The sequence below is a fragment of the Naegleria gruberi genome (assembly GCF_000004985.1).
Source record: "Naegleria gruberi genomic scaffold NAEGRscaffold_63, whole genome shotgun sequence".
Lineage (NCBI taxonomy): Eukaryota > Heterolobosea > Eutetramitea > Acrasida > Naegleriidae > Naegleria > Naegleria gruberi.
In genome coordinates, this window is record NW_003163264.1 from 66,641 (window position 1) to 87,345 (window position 20,705).

Below are 20,705 nucleotides of genomic sequence, written 5' to 3' on the forward strand. Positions count from 1 at the left end.
TTTAAAAGATCTAGAATTGTAAGTGCTCTTTTTTGAAACATCACATTTCATAGGAGTTTGACGCGACGTAAAATCCAAAGTGAGATTAAATGGGTTTACAAAGACTTATTTAATTAATTTAATAAAGTGAAATCAAATTGTAAAGTTGTTTTTAAGGTTTTGGGTCTTCAGGTTCATCTCTTGCTTTTGTATTGTCTCTTGTTTGAAGAGTATCTTCATCTTCTTCAATGATTACAATTTCCTCCTCATTGGAAAGGATAATTCTTTGAGAGTTATTTTCTTGTGAAATTTGCAATTCCTGCTGGGTAGCCTCTTCTTCTTGTTTAAGTACTATTCTAACTGATTCTGGTTCTGTAGATGTACTAGATTTAGGGTCTGCTGGTTCTGTTTGAACAAGTAAAAGAGGATCTGGTTTTGTGACCACATCAGGAGAGATCTTTCCCAAAATTTTTTGCCATTCATCATGCCACGATCTATAGGATCTGATCTTTTTCAAATCGTCAACAGGTCTTTTAAAGTAGAGACTGTCTACAAGCTTCGAGTGGTCCGCCTTCTTCTTTCCCTTATCTGTTAAATGGTTAAGAACTTGAATAAATCCATCCCGATAGATTTTTGTTCTCTTCCTCCAAATCATCTTGAAAATAAAGTCTGAATTGAGTGGTAAACCTAAATCAAAATAGGTCATTTGGCAATATCTAGTTTTACCTTCATGAGTTCTAGTAAAGATGTGATAGAACAAGCCAGGAGCTTCTACATAGTTTTCTGTTTTCTTATTTTCCTCTTCTGATAGATATTTTGATGTAATAGATGGGTCCACAGATTTACCAACATTAATAAATGCATCCAAACCATCATCCCAGACAGTACAGTAAATGTAATCATAAACTCTCTTTTTCAGCAAAGGCATAGACAAGTCAATAACTGTTCTTCCATAAGTTTTTCCAAAATAGTTACTACCATCTTCTTGCACTTGTGGTGATGGTGGTGTATAATGTACAAAAGTATTTTCACTGAACGACAGAGGATCATAAATTTTGTGGAAATCTCCATGCCAAAACATTGCCCAACAATCTTCAAGTGCATAAGGGAGAAGCATTACTGTCTTTGCTAATTTCATTCCCTTCATTTTCTGTGGATCGAAAGAATAAGTCTCTTTCGAAAGATAGCATTGTGTATTGTTTTCATCAAAAAAAAGTTCCCAATCAGGTGTATCCTCTGCTAGTGTGAAACCAAAGTAAATATCACTGTCTGTTACCACATCCTTCCTCAAATCTTGAGGCTTAAATCTCAAATCTACTTTATACCCTTTAGAAATATCAAAGGCCATTTGCCTCATAAACTGTTCTCCCTTTCTCTTAAAGAAAGTTTTACAAGCGTTTGAACGAACAAATCTTGGAAATTGGTCCATCTTTAAATCCAAATGAACCTTTTCAATAACATCACGGAATAAATTAACAGGATGTAACCTTGTTATCAAATCTGAAAGAGCTTGTAAATCTTCAACCTCCTCAGATTTTCCAATTAGATTTTCAAACTGTTTGTGAATACTCTCCCAATTCGCCAAGATTTTTGCCTTATTCCATCCCAAATTGAGTTGGTAGCTTGAGTTTGGTTTTAAAAAGTGATCATATATCGCACCTGCTGAATGTTTAAGCTTTGTCAAGTCTGAAATAACTCGGGAGAGATTAGAATGTGAATTTGAGCTAGTGGTAGGAATGGTGGTACTTGCGACACATACTACACCACCTAAGGTACCCAGAGTAGATCTAATCAGAGGAGCCAGACATCCAGTTTGATCTCTCCTAGTAGTAGTGGAGGTGTTACTGTTAGCAATATTGTTTGGAGTTGTGTTTTGTATGTTTGGCTTTGAGCTTGGTGAGGCTGGAGAAGTTACCATTTCAGCTGGGTGTTGTGTAGTGTCGCTTGTGAGAACCATTTGTGGGAGTGTCATGGTGTTATTATCATTCGCGATAATAATACCTGTATTGGCAATTATTGTTGTATTGTTATTAGTGTTAGCATTTGCAGTGATTGTAGTGGCATTATTATTATTATTGTTATTTGTTGAATAGTGGTGCTAGCACTCGTTGCCCCACTAGTGGTGATAGATACATTGTCAGCAATAGTACCAATTTGACTGCTGGTGGTGTTAACACTGCTTGATAGGGATGATGGTTGTTGTTGATTGGTAGGTGTGGATGAATTATTATTCTGAATATTATTATTATTGCTCGTACTGCTATTGGATGAGGTAGTTGTCGTTGTTGCTGTGGAGGGATTAGTAGAGGAAGTAGAAGTAGAATTTCCAGAAGAAAAGACCGCTTGAAACTCCTTTCTACTATGCATGCTCTGATAACTGGCAACATATTCATCGGTCATCTTTAAAAACTCAAAAGGTTCTTCACTACATTCTCCTGATTGTACTTTGCGGAAAAGGCTTCTAAATTCTGGGTTTTTGATTGCCTCTTCATAAATAATTTCATAATTATCAGGATGAAAAGCCTTTTTGTTTGAATTAGTTGGAACTGATGGAACAACAGTAACAACATCCGATTCAGTCATGGTATCTGTGTGTGCAGTTGTATCATTTTGAACACCATCACTTTCTGATGAAGTATTGGTGCTCGAGAAGGTATTCAAACTATCATCGGACATGAATGTGTGATTAGATGTTATTGTTGACAAGTATTTTTTTGTGAATTTTTAAAGAGCCATCCTGTTGAAGTGGACATGATGAACGCATTAACGAATATGAATTCTTCATCATCATGTTTTGTTATTTATACTATGTTCATTACTAGTTGATGATGATGAAAATAAGCATGTGGAAATTCAATGAGCAAATTGTGTGTAAATTCCCAACGTCCGATTATTGAATAAAAATATTTTTGCCAATTAATTTTTACATCTCCACTAATTTGTGAAAATTTTCATTTTCAACATCTTTGGTAATAGTGTTGTTGATGTGAAGACATACGCAATTTTAGTTGCACAACAATAATGTAGGGAACACATGTGAATGTTCAACAACATATGAATGTGAATGATGGATGTAAAATTACAGGTCAATAATATGATGAAGAGTTTCAATGAATATGCACATGGCACATGCAATTTTCAATGTTTGATGTAGAAAATAGTAGATGTACATGTGCAAGTCATCTATCTAGCATTCACAAACACTACATTGTGTATGCCCAATTCTGATTTTCAAAGATTACATGTTGCACTTGTTGATGTTTGTTGGTGGTGAGCTTTGCAATTTTTGTTTCTGTTGATTATGGAGAAGATACAACAACGTTTGACGTTGTTGATTGGTCACTAGCTGTACTGTTATTTCTTCTTGGTGTTGTTGTATTTGTTTTCTATCCAAAAAAGGTAAAGTAAGGAACCCTCGTTAAATTTCAACAAACTTGTTCATCAAACATTTGATGCAGGCTGCTGCTGTTCATGGTTGTATACTTCCCTTTTTTCAACCATTCCTAAAGGTAATGTTCATAATTGGATACTCCTTAATTCAGATGAATTGTAGAAAAGCTTTACACATGCTGTGGAGTTGTTGAACTTTGTTGGGAAGAGACGAAACTTTGTGTGAATTTTTTTAAGGACGACAATTTCGTTTGTTTTGATGAGGTTTACTTGTGTGTTGTGTTATTTTGTTTGGTTGTTGTTGAGGTGTGGTGCGAAATTTATGGCCCATATTACACAATGCACATTAAAAGCAACTGCTGCTTTAATAACATCACACAAATAGATTGAAGATGACAACAACACTGTACTCAACGACAAATAGGCACAATACAACTCTATCCAAACAGTTTTAATGTGATATCAAGATGCTTCCGTACACATGATGATCAAGGTTCTTGTTTGTAGAAAATGTACATTTAAAGAAAATGTATATCTCTTCAATTGTAATGTGTGGTCTCACTTTAAATAGAAGCCATATCAATATGCGATTTCTCGATACAATTAATATACAACCATGAGGAGAGATTCATTCATATTATACAAGGGTTTTATATTATCAATCTCCTCAGCTATAGATGATTGAGGAGGAGTTTTATTATAGTGAAGAGATTGAATCACAAAGCTCTTTTAAATTGATTTGTTCCTTATCTATTAGAGAAGAATATCGCCCTTAATCCAAGCAACAGTCACTATCCTTTATTGAGGTAGAATGAGCAAGGAGATGAGCTATCAAACCAACCATCGCCATTAACACAAGCTCCATCGAAATGATTGGCAGAAACTCGGTAATTTCTCGAATGATAATCCTCAGTGAATGAATCAAAATTTAACAAGTTTCTGCATGAGAACAATGGAACGGCTCCATCGTGTGTCCACTGATTCATTATTGGACTGAGTGCAGCCAAGGCCAAATTAAGAGGAGTAAATGGGTTCAATCCAGAACTTTTAGTTCCACACATGTATCCAGTAACATATTTGGAGATTAATGGTGAAATTTCATTCTTCAAAACATCCGAAGTGGTGAGAGATTGCAAAGCACTTGTTGGTTTACCATACTCCTCACACAACCCAATATCCACAGCATAACTTGAAAATCCACCCAGTGAGCACACCCTCACTCCAAAATCAGCCAATGGTGATCCAAGTATTGGTCCCATGATATTGTACCAGCTGGTTGACTTGACATCAATTTCAATAAGTCCTCTGCTAATTGCTGCAGCAACCATGAGATTTCCCATAGAGTGAGCAAAGATGATGGTATTTCTAACAGTGTTGGTCTTGTTGGAAATGAAATCTGGAACTAGAATTTTGCTGACTGCTAATTGTAAATCAAAATTGTCCCAACCTCTTGAGTTGGATTCTTCTCTCATGAAAATTCTCTCTGAACAGTAGGGTGTGTAATGGTCAATTTGACCCCAATACTCGCCATTTCTGAAAGCATTTGAAGAGTAAACTGGAAGACCTGAATGTTCTCTGCTCGTTCCGTATCTGTGAGTGATTTGCATTGAGGAATAGAAATTTCGAATAGTACTTACCCATGGAGAAACACGCATCTCTTCAAAGAATTTGTATTTCGTTTTGATTGGGTAGGTTGAGTTTTTACAATTGGACCCCTTCAACCATGGTAGAATGCAAGCATGTGAATCTTGATTAAGAAAATAAGCTGTGTGATGAGAAGTTTCTTTTAGAATTCTTGTTGCTTTTCCAACAGTTTTAGAAACCTTATTTTTTGGAAACTTGTGATATTCATCCTTGAAAGATTCCACAATGGATTCTTTCATTCTTGCTGGAGCCAATTCATCAACCTTAGCTATGAATTCTCTTCCAACAATAAATCTTAAAGAACTAATATCTCTCTTTCCCTTTTTAATACAAAGTAGATAGTGCTGTTCATGAAAAGAGGAAACAACCAAATCATTTTCATGAAAATTACACAAATCATCAACAACTCTATCATAAATCTTGGTGTGATTCTTAATTATAAAGGATTTGTTTTCATACGAGTTCATGATTAGATGGAAAGGAATGTCCATATCGATTTCTGGTAATGCTGAACAAGATTGTGAGTCTTTAAGACATGATTCGGAAGTGAATCGTTCCTTTGATGAATCGAAATAATGAGAAATTGTCATGTTCAACTTTTGGTCTCGAACTGTTGCTTTGGAATATATTTGATAAATATTGGAATCGTTTCTGATGATAAATCCATTCATAAAAACATTCATTCTGATTCCATGATTTCTTGGTTGTATTGAAAGTCTGAAATTTGAGAATTGAGGAAAATTCAACCAATTTCCTTTGAGAGGAATAAAATCACCATCATTTCCAAATTTGTTAATATTTGGATTGGTAAGTTTTAATTCAAGACTTGAAACTGAATAACAGAGCAATACAAGAAGAATAGTAACAAGACTGAAGGATAGATATTGATTCATTTTTTTCTAACATCTAATGATTATGTGCTCACTCAACAAACATGATTCAGAAAATGAAATTTCCAATTATATCAAGTTTACTTTCTTGTCCAGAAAAATAAAAATCTCCAATGCGCTTTCATCTCTCTATCACACCATCGATATGGGAAACATACTGCGAGAGTTTAGACTAAACATGAAAGCTCAATAAAAATTGAATTGTGAAATTATTTACAATATTTTTACATCAAATGTTTTATTTACTTGATGGATCATTAATACCATCATTATAAATACCAAAGTTGCATTCACCTTCGGGCAGTGATGGAGAATCATAAATCTTACAAACTCTTTCTTCACCTTTACCTTTTCTTAAGAATAAACGAGTTGTTGCCATGTGAGCCATAATGTGACCACCAATTGGTTTCATTTGAACTGCACCTGCAAAAGTAGCACCATCAACAGTAGCAACTACTTGATTTGTAACAACTACAGCAACATGGAATTCATCAGCAAGTTTCAATAAACTCTTTAAGAAAGCAGAAAGTCTAATTTGTCTAGCATTCAATTCACCACGTCCAGAAAATTCAGAACGATATAAACCAGTAACACTGTCAACAATAATAACTGCATAGTGACTTTCTGAAAGTAATTTTGGAGCTTCACTCAATAATTTTTCTTGGTGATCACTTGAATAAGCTCTAGCAAATGTAACATTATCTAAAACTTCGGAATATTTAAGACCAAAACGATCTGCAATTGGTTCTAAACGTTCAGGACGGAAAGTACCTTCTGTATCAATATAAAGTGCTTTACCTTCACCACCACCACTTTCAAGAGGTAATTGACAAGTTACACAAAGTGTATGACAAATTTGTGTTTTACCAGTTCTAAATTCACCAAACATTTCTGTTAATGAATTTGATTCAATACCTCCACCTAATAATTTATCTAATTCCTTTGATCCTGTTGAAACTTTGATTACTTTCTTTCTAACTTCTTGATATTGTGTTGCTGATGAAAATCCTGATGGAAAAAGTTTTTGTGCTGCTTCTATAATTTTATCAGCTTTTTGTTCACTGATACCTTTAACATTGATAATAACTTTCTTTGGAGTCATGATGAGTGATTGAACAGTATGGAAATTACCTGCTACAAGTTTTTTAACGTCAGTAGCAGAAATACCATGGTTTTCTAATTCTTGAATAGGAATAAAAGATTCTCCTACTTCTACAGCTTCGGATGTTTCTTCAGCAACTTCTTCTTCTTCTTCAACTTCTTCTACGACTTTAGATTTGGCTCTTGGCATTTTGATGAATAAATTTGCTTAGGGTTTTTGTACAATTAGTTGTTTTGATTATTTTTTAGCTTGTTGTTTTCTGATGATGAAAAGTTCCAGCGTATTTTATTTAAAAATGCGCAGCAAGTTAATTTCTTGTGAAAATTGGAAGAGAGTAAAAACTGGAACTTGAGAATCAAAAACCGCCAAAACAAAAAATACATGATAAAGTAGAAGAAGAAACAAATTGAATTTAATAAGAGGGATATGTGATAATATACTTTGAGATGGTTATTGGTTGGATTGAATTTAAAATGATATCAAAAAATGCAAAGACATCATCAACAGCTTGTTGATTCAGAAGTAAAATCATCAACAGCAGTGATGAAGCCTTCTCTTTTATCGGAGCATGTTAGAACATCTTCTTCAACAAGAAATGATTATATTGATAGTATGTTTTCAATGATGATAGAGGAATAATAGAAAATTATTATCCATTAAATAGATATTCAAGCCTGTATTGATGTTGGAGAAAAATTGAAAAGTCTTCTTGGTCCTAAAGCTTTGGAAAATTTAATTGTGGATAGGGAGAGTGGAGAAATAATTATTACTAATGATGGTGCAACAGCTATTGAATATATGGTAAGGATTAAAGTTCGAATTGCTATTATAATTTATGGATTCATAGAAATTTAATAATCCTCTTGCACAATTATTTATTGAATTGAGTCAATCAGTGGATGATCAGATAGGTGATGGTACTACATCTGTGGTTGTATTGGCGTCTTCAATGTATGTTGTAAAATTGTTGATTGGATTCTAATGATAATAGGTTGGAGCAATCTTTGAAACTCATTAGAGAAGGTGTTCATCCAATGAAAATTGTGAAATACTATTCGATTTTTAATGACATTATTGAAAAACATTTGACTGAATATCAAGCATTAAAATTAGAATTGAACAATGAATCCAGTAAATCATATATAACACAGGTAAATATTTCAATAATTTTGGATATTAATATATTGGATGACAAAGCTGGTCAAGACTACATTAAATTCTAAATTTTCTAGCACTTCGATTCCAAATCTATCCCATATTGCTGTGGATTCAATGTATATAACAAAGGGAGAACGAAGATTTATCAAAATTATTAAGAGTGGAAAAGCAGAAAACTCTATAACTTTCAGAGGATCAAGTACGAATGAAACAAAAATTATATCTAATGAAATAATTGTAAATACCAATTTTATACACGAGAATATGAAGGAAAATGTAAATTTAAAGAATCAAAAATTAGCACTTGTACTATTTGAGCTTGATAAGCCAAAAGCTCACAAGTCAAGGTTGGATGACATCAACTCTATTGATAATTCCCAAATTGATAGACTTATCAAAGAGGAAGAATCATATATTAAGAAAATAGTTGTTCAACTGAAAAAGCTAGGAGTAGGCTTGATTTGTGTTCAAGAAAATCTCTCTGCAGGGTTTCATGCAGGCGTTTCGGATACAGCAAAATTTTGGCTCCAAAAATCAAAAATCAATTGTATGATACCCATCTCAAAAGATGAAATGAATTTAATTGCAGATGCATTTCAGTTACATGCCATATCATCTATTGATCAGCTCAGTAATTTGGTAGAAAGTGGAACCACAGAAGAAAAAGGTAAATTTGTTCAATCAATAGAATATGTGAAGCATCTTAGTATTGGAAGACAATCATTTATATCGTTTGGACAAACCGCAGAACAATACCAAAATTATCCATGTGCAACTATTGTACTGAGTGCTCCAACTCAAGTGGCTGTAGATGAGGTAGAGAGAGCACTACATGATGCACTTAGAGTAGTGGAAGTTTGTTTCAAACATCCTTCACTTGTACCTGGAGGTGGTGCATGTGAAATGTCACTCTCGGCCTACATTCATTGTAATTTTCTTAATAGTACCACAAATAGTAATAAGTGCTCTCCCTTAGAAAAACTGATAATGGCTAGTTTTTCTAATGCTATTGAGGAAGTACCTCACATACTCAGTCAAGGATGTCAAAATCATGTTCCATCAGCACTTTTGAATGAATTGAGACATATTTATACAGAGTCAATATATCACAACCAACCAAGCCCAAATGTTGGCATCTATCTAAGCAATCAACAAGAGGAAACCCTTCACCCCATCCAAGACATGAAAGAACGGAAAGTTTTCGAATTACTTCACAGCAAAATCTCACAAATGAAAATGGCTCTGCAAACAGTTCAACGAATCCTCAAGATTAGAAAAGTTTTCATTTCCACTCCTCCAACCACTAATAAATAATAATCTTAATAATATTTTACATCATTGTACATTTAAATTCTCATACTTTTCTTGCAATTTAAACCAAGAAGAAATTGATTTTGCTATGAAGCAGCATTCAATCAAATTGTTTCAAAAAGAAAAATAAATTAAAAAATAATTGAAAAAAATATTCATCATCACAAATGGGCCTCCGTCAACTTCTCAGCAAGATTCCAATCGTTAAATACTTTGTTCCATCGGATAATGTCATGGAAAAGTCATATGATTGGGTTAAATATTTTGGAAACTTTGGATTTTCTGCTCTTTCAACTTTGATGGTTATTTATATTCCATTGATGATTGCTAACGATCTTGAAAAGCAATCACTCCATAAGATAGTGAGTGCTTCTTATGGTGTTAAATTGGAAAACAGAAATTCATACCCTCCATCCCAAAGTAGTAACGTTAATGTTCTCTAAAAAGCTTCCTTTTCCACAACATTACGAATTATATCGAATGATGACTCACCTTTTAACTTTTTCCGAACAACATACCACCCCATTCTCACTTCCCGTTTCTTTTAATTAAAAACAAAAAATCCTTTAAATCCTTTTGTTATTATTTATTATATTTATGTAATATTACATTACTCAAATCGATGGTCATAAATTAAAGTTCTAATAGAGTGAGGAGGAATAACCATTTCTGCAGCATAATCAATGCCAATACTCATATCAATCAATTTGAAAATTTGGCTTGTTTGTTCTTGATTCATGACAATAACAACCATCTTATTTTCTGGTGTGATAAAGCTGGTAACAAGTAAGGTATCGAGGGTATTTTCATGAGCAATTCTTACAGAACCTTCAGTCAAATACTTTGAAAAGTGACCCATGTAGTAATACATTGGTTGCAAATAGATGGATTGAGTCTTATTGTTGGCAACAATGGCAGCATCACACCAATTTTGCATATGAGTTGGTCCACCAATTGGATCGAGAATGCAATTCCAATCAGTCCAACCTTGAGCATAATTTTCCAAATCATTAATAATGTCAAATCCATAACTTTCACCTCTTCCCCAATCTCCAAAAGCAACACGGGGTCCTTGAGTTGCCTCAGTGCCAAGCAGAATCTTTTCAGGAGCAATATCATGGGCCATTGTCAAGTGTTCATATTGTCCATTGACATACCAGTGGAATGCAGTTCCAGCTGTTTCAATAATGAGAAAAATTGTAAAACAATTATTTATATTAAGAGAAATTGAATAGAACATAACTACATACCAACATATTTAGATGCTTCCTTATCAGCATAAATAATCTCAGCCCACAAATGAACATGATCTCTATTGTGGTCATATATTAAAATGTTAACTTCTGGATGGTCCTGCTTAATTCTTGGTCCAAGATGTCTCTTAATAAAATCTCTTTGGAATTCCGCAGTATAAACACAACTGTTATCCATTGAGAATATATTCCAATAAAAACTTCAAATTGAAATCAAAACTTACGCTTCATATGGGCTTTAAATTGACAATTAATAAGAAAATTATTGAAATACTTACGCAGCAAATTCAGGTTCATTTTGAACAGTCAATCCCCAGAATGGAACACCTAAATTCTTATAAGCAGTAATATATTTTGAATAGTATAAGGCCCATGAATCCAAAATTCTAGTTTCATTAATCAATCCAATTGGTGTTGAACTTCCATTCATGTCATTATTAATTTTCATCCATGCAGGAGGACTCCAAGGAGAAAGGAATAATTTCAATGGTTTTCCATTAAAAGTTCTAGTATTATTTACCACTCTAGAAACCAATGGATATTTGAATAATTTATCTCTATTAATATTGAAATATTTCAAATCATAATCTCCATTCACATCATCACAACTATAAGTTCCCAATGAAAAATCACATGAATTCATAGGAATTCTTCCAACAGTATAATTTAATCCCTTTGGTGACCAATACAAATCAAGTATTTGTCTCTTTACATCTTCATTCATTGTTGAAAAGACAAATGATGAAGCCTCAGTCATGGCACAACCAAATCCAATAATCTTTTGCTTTTTATCTTTAGGATTCAACAAGACAAGATTATCATTCATATTGGGAATAGTCTTTTTAAAGGAAATTGAATCAATTGGTGTCAAACGATCATTGGTATTTTGTGCAGTTTGAATCACTTGAATAATTGGAAGGCTTTCTTGTTGTTTTTTAAAGATGGGAGAGGAAGCATGAATCAATGCTCCTCCTCCGTTCTTCTCCATCAGAGGAAATATATTGCTGGTGATTATCATGATGACCATCAGCAGCGTCATCATCATGTATCTATTTGAATGAATGCCTCTTTGGAGTGACAACATTTTTTTCTGTTGTTTTATTTCATGAATTGGTGCTAATAATAATCGGGTTATCATTGGTAACTCCTAAATGTTAAATAAGGAAATATTATGGAATACATTTTACAATGAAACCATTCTTCTTGTTTATTAAGGAGAAAATGAAGGAGCTATTAATGAGCCTACTTGATATGAAGCAGTACTTGTCATTGAATAGTGATGCCTTATATTTCATCCATTTTCAAAGAATTTCAATAAAACACGGTTTTTGTAAACCTTCCGTAGTACTTATTTTGCTTCCAAACATGAATTATCTTAAATGTTTTTGTCTCATTTCAACAAGTTCATCAAGTAAAACGTTGAATGACCACATGAATGAAGGAATTTCAATTCTCAAATAATCACCAGAATTATTAACCTCTAGTGCTCGAAAATCCTGATTAGTCCACAAGTGATATGCATTTCCTTTCCATCTTGTTATTTGTTCGAAACATCTCCAACTCTCTAACCTTGGAGAGTTCCATATTTCCAACAAAGCTGATGTTCCTTCAGGTAAAAAGAAAGTATGTGTCAAACCAGCTCCATGAAATCCTATCAGAAAATCTGAATTATGAACCAATTCTATTTGCTCTTTCAAACTGTAGTGTACAAAATCAACCTTTTTCACTTCAAATTCTTTAGAACGAGAATGTTTTTTAATGGCATTGACCACATCATCTTCATTTGTGATTTGTCTGGCCATGTATTGATGATCCACTCCATCCTTCTGGTATGGTTTTCTACTGATAAACAATATTTTGATCAAATCACCTTGTTGTGCTCTTCTCTTCTTGATATTCAATCCAGATAGAATCATATCTGCAAAAGAACGAATCAGTTCAACTTGAGAATGACATGTATGCTGATTAATGGCAAAATCTTTGAGACTTGAAAACAATGGTGTGGCGTAACCACTTGATGCAAACAATGCATTCTCAAATCTAACTGGTCTTCCTTTGAAATGAGAAGCTTTGACCACTGGCCTAGAAACTGAGAGAGTGTGATTCCACAAAAAATCCACAAAACCCTCATAATGTTCATCCATCAGAACAACCTGGAGTTTTTGGTTCTTGGTTTGGAACATCTCCAAGATCAAGTAACCTGCATAAAAGTCAGAAATGGCGTGGAACAAGTTGACATGTTCGTCTTGTTCCCTAAAAATGAAAAGTGTAGTTCCTGTAACTATTTCCACATCATTATGTGAGATTCTCAGTTTTTCGTTTGGTGATAAATCATCTACAGATCGAAAACTTGAGAAAATGTCCTTACCGAAATCCTTTGAAAAGTAATCTAAATTAAACCTTGAATCGTGAAATTTACAATTGCCAATTAATGCCCCTCTATTATAATTGTAATATGTTGGCTTTTTACAAAAGTAATTAGGTCTATATCGAAGACACTCAGCATGTACAAGTTTTGAAAAGTCTATAATCAAATTCTGAGATTTACAAACTGTATGTGGTTTGGTTCCACCTGGCAAGTGTTTGTTATTGAAATTGTAACAAACCAAGTTGGATTTATAATCCCCTTTTCCACTCGAACGCCAAATATTCTTAAACAGTTGGAATTTCGATTTTGGTGGTTCTGTAATGGTTTCTTCCTCTCCACAAAATATGAGTGGTTTCTCTTTCCATTTCCTTAATAATCCACAATCATATTCATCGTAACAAACTCTATCTTGACTCCTCTCAAACAGTGAGCTATTCTTCATATTCTGTTCTGAACAGATCAGTTGTGGAAGTTTCCTCCACATGGTTTGCTGCTGATTGGTTTGTGAGAGAGGAATACTACTTCTCAGAGAGACTAAAGAAGGCATCCTTAGCGAGCTAACATCCACTCTAAATCTATGACTACTATGTACAATCAGGATAAGAATCATCAACACAGAACAAATGGCAAGATAGATTTGAAATATTTTCACGAGATTCATGTGTTGTTTGCTGCTTGAGTTTATCTTCATTTTTTCATGTAACACAGTACGTTTAAAACATCACCACACCATATGGGATTGTTTATGAGGTCGTTTGGTGTTGTGGCGTCGGTGAGTTTCCCTAAATGATCATGTGTTTTTGTGTGCCCTTAATATTCGTGCTCTCAATCTTTTTTATATTTGCTTTAATTGGTGAACCGTATTGAATGGCAGGAGATTTGGCAACACAAAACAATCCCATTCGATTTTAAGAAGCTCCTTTTTCATTCAATGTATTGGAACCTACATTTTTAATGAGTGGCAATGAATGTTAACTTGTATCTGTGATATTATACAAATGTTTGATTCAGGCATGAGGGAATGTTCTTAATACATTATTTTCTAATGCTAACCATCCTCTATTTCCAATGATTAGAGAGATAATCTTGTTCACTGTTCTCTTCTTTGAATTTCCTTAGTAAAAAATTGTCTACTGACAACATGACGATGATGATCTGTTTTTGTAGCGTCATTTTACAAGAAGGTAATTTGTCCACCTCTGCCTCATGTAAAGCAATTCCTCTTTCATGTCTAGTACGATTGACCGTTGCACAATCCTTTAAATCCATAATGCCGAAAAGAAGGTTCTAACATTGTTCTGATGTTGCGAACTGTCCAAACAACCAAGAATGAAACAAAGTAATAGAAAAAAATATGCAAAGACTACTGATTCATAGTACTTCACCTCTACCTGATGACGAGGAGTCTCAGGTGATGATGAATTCACCATCGTCAAAGATTCTATCAAATAATCTTTGTCATTCTGCAGCTCAATCACTAACTAATAATACCTCACCTATATTACTGACAGACAAACTTAAACCAACAATATCCAATGGACAGAAACAAGCCATAGAATGCTCAACCAAGCTGCTGTTCATTCTCTCTTTAGTAAGCCTTTTAGCAATGCTCTGTTTAACCATCCTGAGTACATCATCTTCATCATCAACCTCAGTGGCCAGCACTAAATTATCTGTAAATGTAATGCACAGTGGTGAATTTATCAGTGTGGATGAATCATTTGTTGTGAAGGCAAGAGTCTTTCCAGTCACTTATCTGGATGTAGATTTTTCCAATCCAGAAAATCTAAAACTGAATAGGGTGAGAGGTATTTGCAAAATTTATCTATCTACCTACTTTATGTTTAATTATAATGAAAGAAGATCATCCTATAATCCTCCTACTGTTATTGGTGCCGATGGTTTGGGAGAGACTCCATACAGTAAGTAATAATCTCATTATACTTTTCATCACATGTTAATAATTTGATAGCACATTGGAAGAAAATAGAGAGAACACTTCAATTCCTAACAGGAGAGGAATCAAATTATATAAGTGATAACGATATCGTTGTGTTTAGTGATTCAACGGATGTGTTTTTCATTAATAATATTGAGGAAATAAGAAATGTCTATGAAAATTACTATGTGAAGGAATTAGCTAAAATTGATTTGGAAGCAGATGCAGAGAAGGATTGGCCATTAGTATTCATTGCCGAGAAGAATAAGTGGCCTCCAAATGAGTATATTCAAAACATGTTCGAGGTAAGTGCAATGCATTCAAATCACATCTTAACATTCCTTAATAATTATTCATTTAGAAAACACAAGAGGAAACGGAAATGGTGAAAAAACACTATTACAACAAGGATGGATATCATGTTTATAATAATTGTGATAGATCCAATCAGAGAATTTATCTGAATAGTGGTCTCTATGTAGGAAGAAAACGTGACATTAGAAAGGCCCTCACCATTGGAATTAATATCAAGAGAGCAGAGCCAAAGGAAAGATTGGGAGATCAAGCCGTCTATCAGTACATTTACACAACCAAAAAGTATCCAATTCTTATGGATTGCGAGTACAAAATGTTCTTCAGTCCATTCTCTGTTTGCCATACTGTTGTTAGTAATCCTGCAAGCAAGTGGTCATGTTCAATTAATGAAAATAATAAGCCAACACCAAATACTGTTGTAGCTCTGCACTCTAATGGAGGATTTTGTCCCTCATTGTGTAATTGTTTCAGCTCGATGAAACAAAAGGGTTCCTTCAAGAAGATGCTCACTCAATACAAGGACACTATGAGTTTCAAATCCTATGATATCAACACAAAGAAGGTGACTGATGTGTTGATGGACTATGCTTGTGGACGCTTTGTTGAAGAGAATTTCCCACAAAAATCCTGCAATGTTCAACCTGGCAAGTAATGAGCTCAGTAAATGGTAAATAATTCTCCTTTTGGATGCGTTGAATCCAAACCATGTTCTAATATAGAATTAAACATATTAGCACCTTCAACAGTATTATACCAACCAAATTATAATTTATTGAGATGCAAAATAAATAGTTTTAGTCATCAAGTATCGATCCTAAAGATACAGTAATGTTACAGCGTATGGTTGTCCTCAAAACCGAGGGTGAAAGACTAATCAAGTTATCTCCAAAAAATCAACAAGCACATCCCATAGATTACTCCTTTCCTCGTAGGTCCTCATCCATAATGTCCTCATCTTCATTGATTTCATCCTCTCTGTCCTCTCTTATTTTCCTCATTCTTTCCAATGATTGATTGTATTCGTATTGTGTTTTTGCGTGAATAGTGAGGGCATGTAAACCATCCCGAAATTCATCAGAAATAGCCTTATGAATCATTCGATGTCTCTTAACCATTGTTTGTCCTTCAAAATTATCGGACACAATAGTGATCCGAAGATGTGACTCTCCACCAGCTTGTTTGAAAATATCATTGTGTGCTCCATCATTTTCATAGGGTTTGGAAATGTTTTTAATTGATAATTTAATAGGAGAGAATTGATTGGTGAGTGTTTTAATAATCCGAGAGGAACGTGTGGCTGACATTTTTTATAATTCATTTGTTATAAAAACTTCCATTTTGAAAACACTTGCCATAATATTCATATATATATATGAATGCAATTGTTATACTCAATGTTGAGTGAGCAAGAAATTTATTCATCATCCTCTTCGTCTTGGTTTTCATTGTCTTCATCTTCATAATCTTTGATTGGATATTTGCTTTCCAATAAATTATTCTCATCTCTCTCACCAAGATATACATGAATTTTAATGTACTTATTCAAATAGGTCAATGAATGTTCTGGATATCCACAAATACTGTTCGAAAGTCTTTGAATCCACATTATTAAATCCAAATCAACAAAAACTCCATTATTATTTGGTAAATGTTCAGAAACGAAGAAGCATCCTTCTGAACTATAGGCTAATGCCTTTTCATCATTTTCTAAATGAACACTTCCATATGAATTACTACAGGGAACTTCAACAATTTTGTAAACTATTTCACATATAATTACAATAAAAATATTTCAAAAATTACAAACCTTGATTTGTCAACTCATTCTTAACTCTTGTCAAGAGTAAACTTCCATATCCTGCACATTCTTCCTTAAAAAAGTAAGCATACTTATTTTCACATTCAGTTGAATCATCTGAACCACCATCAAACCAACTACTTGCCAATTGTTTCATTTCCAAAGTTGGTTCAAAGTTTTCATCGCCATCTTTATAGGAACATTCGTCTACTTCACCAACGAATAGTTTAGAATACTTTTTGTAGATATTTTCATGTGAAAGAATGGTCAACTTGGAGAAACTTTTCTTTAGGGCAAAGTGTGCCTTGTGAATGGATGAAAATTTACTTTTCACACTTTCGAATACTTGACCACCAACCACAGGATCTTGTTCATTAATCAGCCTATCGTAATAAACTTGTTGAAATTGTTTCTTCCATTGTGAATCATCATTTAACACATATGCAAAATCTTGGTTGACCAAAATGGCACTCAAAATATCTGGAACAGTAAGAAACTGGGCAATACAATCCACTACTGTACTGGACCATGGAGAAGTGCAATTTGTGCGCTTATTGGGTGTTGTGGATTCTTCCAGAGATCGTTTAGACATTTTTTTTGGTTGTGACTTGATTTCCGGCGGGAATAGGAAAGATTACAAGATTTGCACCAAGATATCTTTGTCACTTTGTAAACTACAAATGTTCTTTATATTCTAAACATTTGTCTGCTCATCATAAATTAACATTAAATGGTCAATTGAAACTGTTGTGGTATCTACAGGTATCTATCCGTGATTTGAAATAATATTCTTAAAGTTGGTTTAACCACAATAATCAAAACAATGAATTTCCAAGTAAAAGATAAAGGTCAGAGAGTGAAAAGTAAGTTAAATATGTAATATTCAAAATAATTAAAAAATTAATAAAAAATGCCAAAAAGTGCCGAACAACAAATTGAAGAACAAAGGTAAGAAGAAATTTCTTGATGATGGATTTATTTATAAACATAATGAACGCGTGATGTTGGATTTAATATCGGAACAATAGTCAAATTCAAGAAATTATTCAAAATATTCTTATTGACCAAGAACAAATTAATCAACTCAGAACAAAACAAAAGCAAGCTACTCTTGCTGAATCGAGCATAGATAAATTAAAGGATGATGAAAAAGTGTGGTCTTGCGGAATTGGAGGATTTTTCATTCAAGTTGACGCAAAGGAAATGAGAGAAATGATTAGAGAGGAGAAGAAAGTTTGCAAATCGGAACAAAGTCAAATTTCAAATCAAATTGAAGAAAGTCAAAAATTATTGACGAGTATTGATCCTACTGATGTTTATAAATTGCAACAATTATACTTGAAATAATCATCATCATCCAATGGAAAATAATTATTTGGTAACCTATCAAACAACACAATCGAAAAAAGCATTCCAAGAAATAGATGAACAAGAATGAAGTGACTTGTATAACTCTCGAAATAAACTATTCAATGCAATCTGTTTATTTGTAACGAGCCTATTTTTGATTATTTGTTGATTAATGCAATATTAGAGTAAATATTAAAATTGCATTAATTTACAAATAACTTTAAAAAAATGAAGAGAAGTCACGAAGGCGAAATTCCACCACTCGATGTTTCTGCTACAACATCTGATGCAACACCAAAAACCAATGATATGACTGATGAATCACCACGATCGACAACATCCGAAGGAGGTTACAGAGAAAATTACAATAATAGAGGAGGTGGAGGTTACAGAGGAAGAGGAAGAGGTGGAGGAGGTTATCGATCAAATCAACCTAAAAAGCCTAGACAATACAAACATGCTGTAGAAAAATTATTTGATGATTATTCAAATTCATTGGATGACTCTAATAATAGAAAGGAAAGAATTTATAAAGCTACCAGAGATGTGACAATTGAAGCAAAACAAATAATATTTAATCTTCATAGATATGATCCAAAGCAGGGAAATAAGGAGGAAATTTTGAAGGAAGCCAAAGAAAAAATTGATTCCATTGTAAATGAACATTTATCGATTGTAAAAAAGGAAATTGATGAAAAATTTAGTGAATACTTTTGGAAATATGCTAGATCTTATTCATTTGGATTGCAAGAATTGATTGAAGCCATTTCTTTCTATTACTATATCAAGGATGGAAGTTTAGTAACTTGTGAAAATATTGAAAAGGATACAAATTTCCCAGTTAGTAGATTGGATTATTTGCTTGGTATTTCTGATTTAACAGGTGAATTAATGAGATTTGCCACTAATCATTTTACAGTGGAAACTATTCCTCCATCAGTTAAGGATTTTATGAGTGAGCTATTCTCCCATTTCCAAAACCTACTTGTTACCTGCAAGGGTCTTTCACCTTATGAAGAAAAAGATCTCAAAAACAAGATTGAAATTATGGAAACCTCATTGTCCAAAGTTGAAAAACTCTGTTACAATATCACTCTCCAAAAGAATGACAAATATGTGAATTATAAATTAATTTAATTTTAATATTAATATTCAACTATCACTTATCATTACAAAATTGAGAAGATCCAAAGAAAAAACTCAATCATGAAATGCTTCATTTGCCATGATGATCAAGACCCCATTAAACAGTGTTCAATCCCATCATTACATTGAATGTTTAATTTAAATATTGAATTGTCGATAAAAAAATGAAATTATGGGAATTAGAGTCCTTTTTGCAGGATCACATTCAAAACTTCCAAAAACCGAAAATTAAATTGGAGCAATACATAACAACTCCACACTTGGCCTCTCATACATTGTACACTGCTCAATTTTCTTTTGATGATATTGAAGGAAAGGAAGTTTTGGATTTGGGAATCGGAACAGGTAATTTATCAAAATTTAAATTAATCATCAATTTGTGATGATGAAAAGGAATGCTTGGATTGGGAGCTTGTTTACTTGAAGCAAAACATGTGACTGGAGTTGATATTGATGAAGATGCATTGAATATTTGTCGTGAAAATGTTAAAAGTATTATTGATGATGTTGATGAAGAAATGGCTCAACATTTTACTTATCGTCTTGATCTAATTCAAAGTGATGTTTTGCAATTTGAAAGAATGATAAAGAATAGAGCTCAGAAATTAAAGGACAAGTATAAAAAAATTGAGGATGGATATAGATTATTCGATACTGTATTATTAAATCCACCTTTTGGAACAAGAATTAAGGGTGCTGATATGATGTTTTTGAAAGTGGCGTCTGAGTTGACAAGAAATGCTGTCTACAGTCTTCATAAAACAAGTACAAGAGATGTAAGTAATCACAAGTGAGATATTTCAATTAATTTTGATTTATTATGTCAATGTCAATGAATAATAGTATGTCACACAAAAGGCTGCCAAGTGGGGATTTGAAGTTAAGGTTGTTGCTGAATTAAATTATGATTTGGAAGCTTCCTATTCATTCCACAAAAAGAAGTCACAACAAATTCAAGTTGATTTGATTAGATTAAAGAGAAAGAAATAGGGTAACATTGTGTCTACCCTTCTGGAACTATTCCAATAAACAACATTAAATTATTATCTTTTAAATTTCCTT

General features: G+C 33.3%; 11 protein-coding genes across 11 annotated transcripts; 5 read left to right on the top strand and 6 right to left on the bottom strand.

Moving 5' to 3' along the window:
- Window positions 1–100: 100 nt before the first annotated feature.
- Window positions 101–2,655, bottom strand: NAEGRDRAFT_59499 (uncharacterized protein; the record flags this gene model as incomplete). The annotated part of the gene is made up of 2 exons (XM_002671192.1): window positions 101–1,980; window positions 2,130–2,655. The coding sequence occupies 2 exons, from the start codon at window positions 2,653–2,655 to the stop codon at window positions 152–154; spliced, it is 2,355 nt and encodes a 784-aa protein (XP_002671238.1). The 3' UTR covers window positions 101–151.
- Window positions 2,656–4,160: 1,505 nt separating this feature from the next.
- Window positions 4,161–7,194, bottom strand: NAEGRDRAFT_53008 (uncharacterized protein; the record flags this gene model as incomplete). Its single annotated transcript, XM_002671193.1, has 2 exons — window positions 4,161–5,845; window positions 7,035–7,194. The coding sequence occupies 2 exons, from the start codon at window positions 7,192–7,194 to the stop codon at window positions 4,161–4,163; spliced, it is 1,845 nt and encodes a 614-aa protein (XP_002671239.1).
- Window positions 7,195–7,491: 297 nt separating this feature from the next.
- On the top strand, window positions 7,492–9,477 carry NAEGRDRAFT_73721 (uncharacterized protein; the record flags this gene model as incomplete). The annotated part of the gene is made up of 5 exons (XM_002671123.1): window positions 7,492–7,615; window positions 7,670–7,806; window positions 7,853–7,956; window positions 7,997–8,156; window positions 8,203–9,477. 5 exons carry the CDS (start codon window positions 7,492–7,494, stop codon window positions 9,475–9,477), a joined length of 1,800 nt encoding a protein of 599 aa, XP_002671169.1.
- A 607-nt stretch (window positions 9,478–10,084) lies between these two features.
- NAEGRDRAFT_73722 (uncharacterized protein) lies at window positions 10,085–11,553 on the bottom strand (the record flags this gene model as incomplete). The annotated part of the gene is made up of 4 exons (XM_002671194.1): window positions 10,085–10,650; window positions 10,725–10,894; window positions 10,952–10,963; window positions 11,006–11,553. 4 exons carry the CDS (start codon window positions 11,551–11,553, stop codon window positions 10,085–10,087), a joined length of 1,296 nt encoding a protein of 431 aa, XP_002671240.1.
- A 544-nt stretch (window positions 11,554–12,097) lies between these two features.
- Window positions 12,098–13,579, bottom strand: NAEGRDRAFT_73723 (uncharacterized protein; the record flags this gene model as incomplete). Its single annotated transcript, XM_002671195.1, has 1 exon — window positions 12,098–13,579. The coding sequence occupies one exon, from the start codon at window positions 13,577–13,579 to the stop codon at window positions 12,098–12,100; it is 1,482 nt and encodes a 493-aa protein (XP_002671241.1).
- Window positions 13,580–14,449: 870 nt separating this feature from the next.
- NAEGRDRAFT_73724 (uncharacterized protein) lies at window positions 14,450–16,001 on the top strand (the record flags this gene model as incomplete). The annotated part of the gene is made up of 3 exons (XM_002671124.1): window positions 14,450–15,017; window positions 15,068–15,339; window positions 15,396–16,001. The coding sequence occupies 3 exons, from the start codon at window positions 14,450–14,452 to the stop codon at window positions 15,999–16,001; spliced, it is 1,446 nt and encodes a 481-aa protein (XP_002671170.1).
- A 262-nt stretch (window positions 16,002–16,263) lies between these two features.
- NAEGRDRAFT_53013 (uncharacterized protein) lies at window positions 16,264–16,653 on the bottom strand (the record flags this gene model as incomplete). Its single annotated transcript, XM_002671196.1, has 1 exon — window positions 16,264–16,653. One exon carries the CDS (start codon window positions 16,651–16,653, stop codon window positions 16,264–16,266), a length of 390 nt encoding a protein of 129 aa, XP_002671242.1.
- A 110-nt stretch (window positions 16,654–16,763) lies between these two features.
- NAEGRDRAFT_73725 (uncharacterized protein) lies at window positions 16,764–17,739 on the bottom strand (the record flags this gene model as incomplete). Its single annotated transcript, XM_002671197.1, has 2 exons — window positions 16,764–17,110; window positions 17,157–17,739. 2 exons carry the CDS (start codon window positions 17,737–17,739, stop codon window positions 16,764–16,766), a joined length of 930 nt encoding a protein of 309 aa, XP_002671243.1.
- A 318-nt stretch (window positions 17,740–18,057) lies between these two features.
- Window positions 18,058–18,494, top strand: NAEGRDRAFT_73726 (uncharacterized protein; the record flags this gene model as incomplete). The annotated part of the gene is made up of 2 exons (XM_002671125.1): window positions 18,058–18,095; window positions 18,176–18,494. The coding sequence occupies 2 exons, from the start codon at window positions 18,058–18,060 to the stop codon at window positions 18,492–18,494; spliced, it is 357 nt and encodes a 118-aa protein (XP_002671171.1).
- A 231-nt stretch (window positions 18,495–18,725) lies between these two features.
- NAEGRDRAFT_81596 (uncharacterized protein) lies at window positions 18,726–19,644 on the top strand (the record flags this gene model as incomplete). Its single annotated transcript, XM_002671126.1, has 1 exon — window positions 18,726–19,644. The coding sequence occupies one exon, from the start codon at window positions 18,726–18,728 to the stop codon at window positions 19,632–19,634; it is 909 nt and encodes a 302-aa protein (XP_002671172.1). The 3' UTR covers window positions 19,635–19,644.
- A 163-nt stretch (window positions 19,645–19,807) lies between these two features.
- On the top strand, window positions 19,808–20,633 carry NAEGRDRAFT_73728 (uncharacterized protein; the record flags this gene model as incomplete). The annotated part of the gene is made up of 3 exons (XM_002671127.1): window positions 19,808–19,988; window positions 20,037–20,419; window positions 20,487–20,633. 3 exons carry the CDS (start codon window positions 19,808–19,810, stop codon window positions 20,631–20,633), a joined length of 711 nt encoding a protein of 236 aa, XP_002671173.1.
- Window positions 20,634–20,705: the final 72 nt, after the last annotated feature.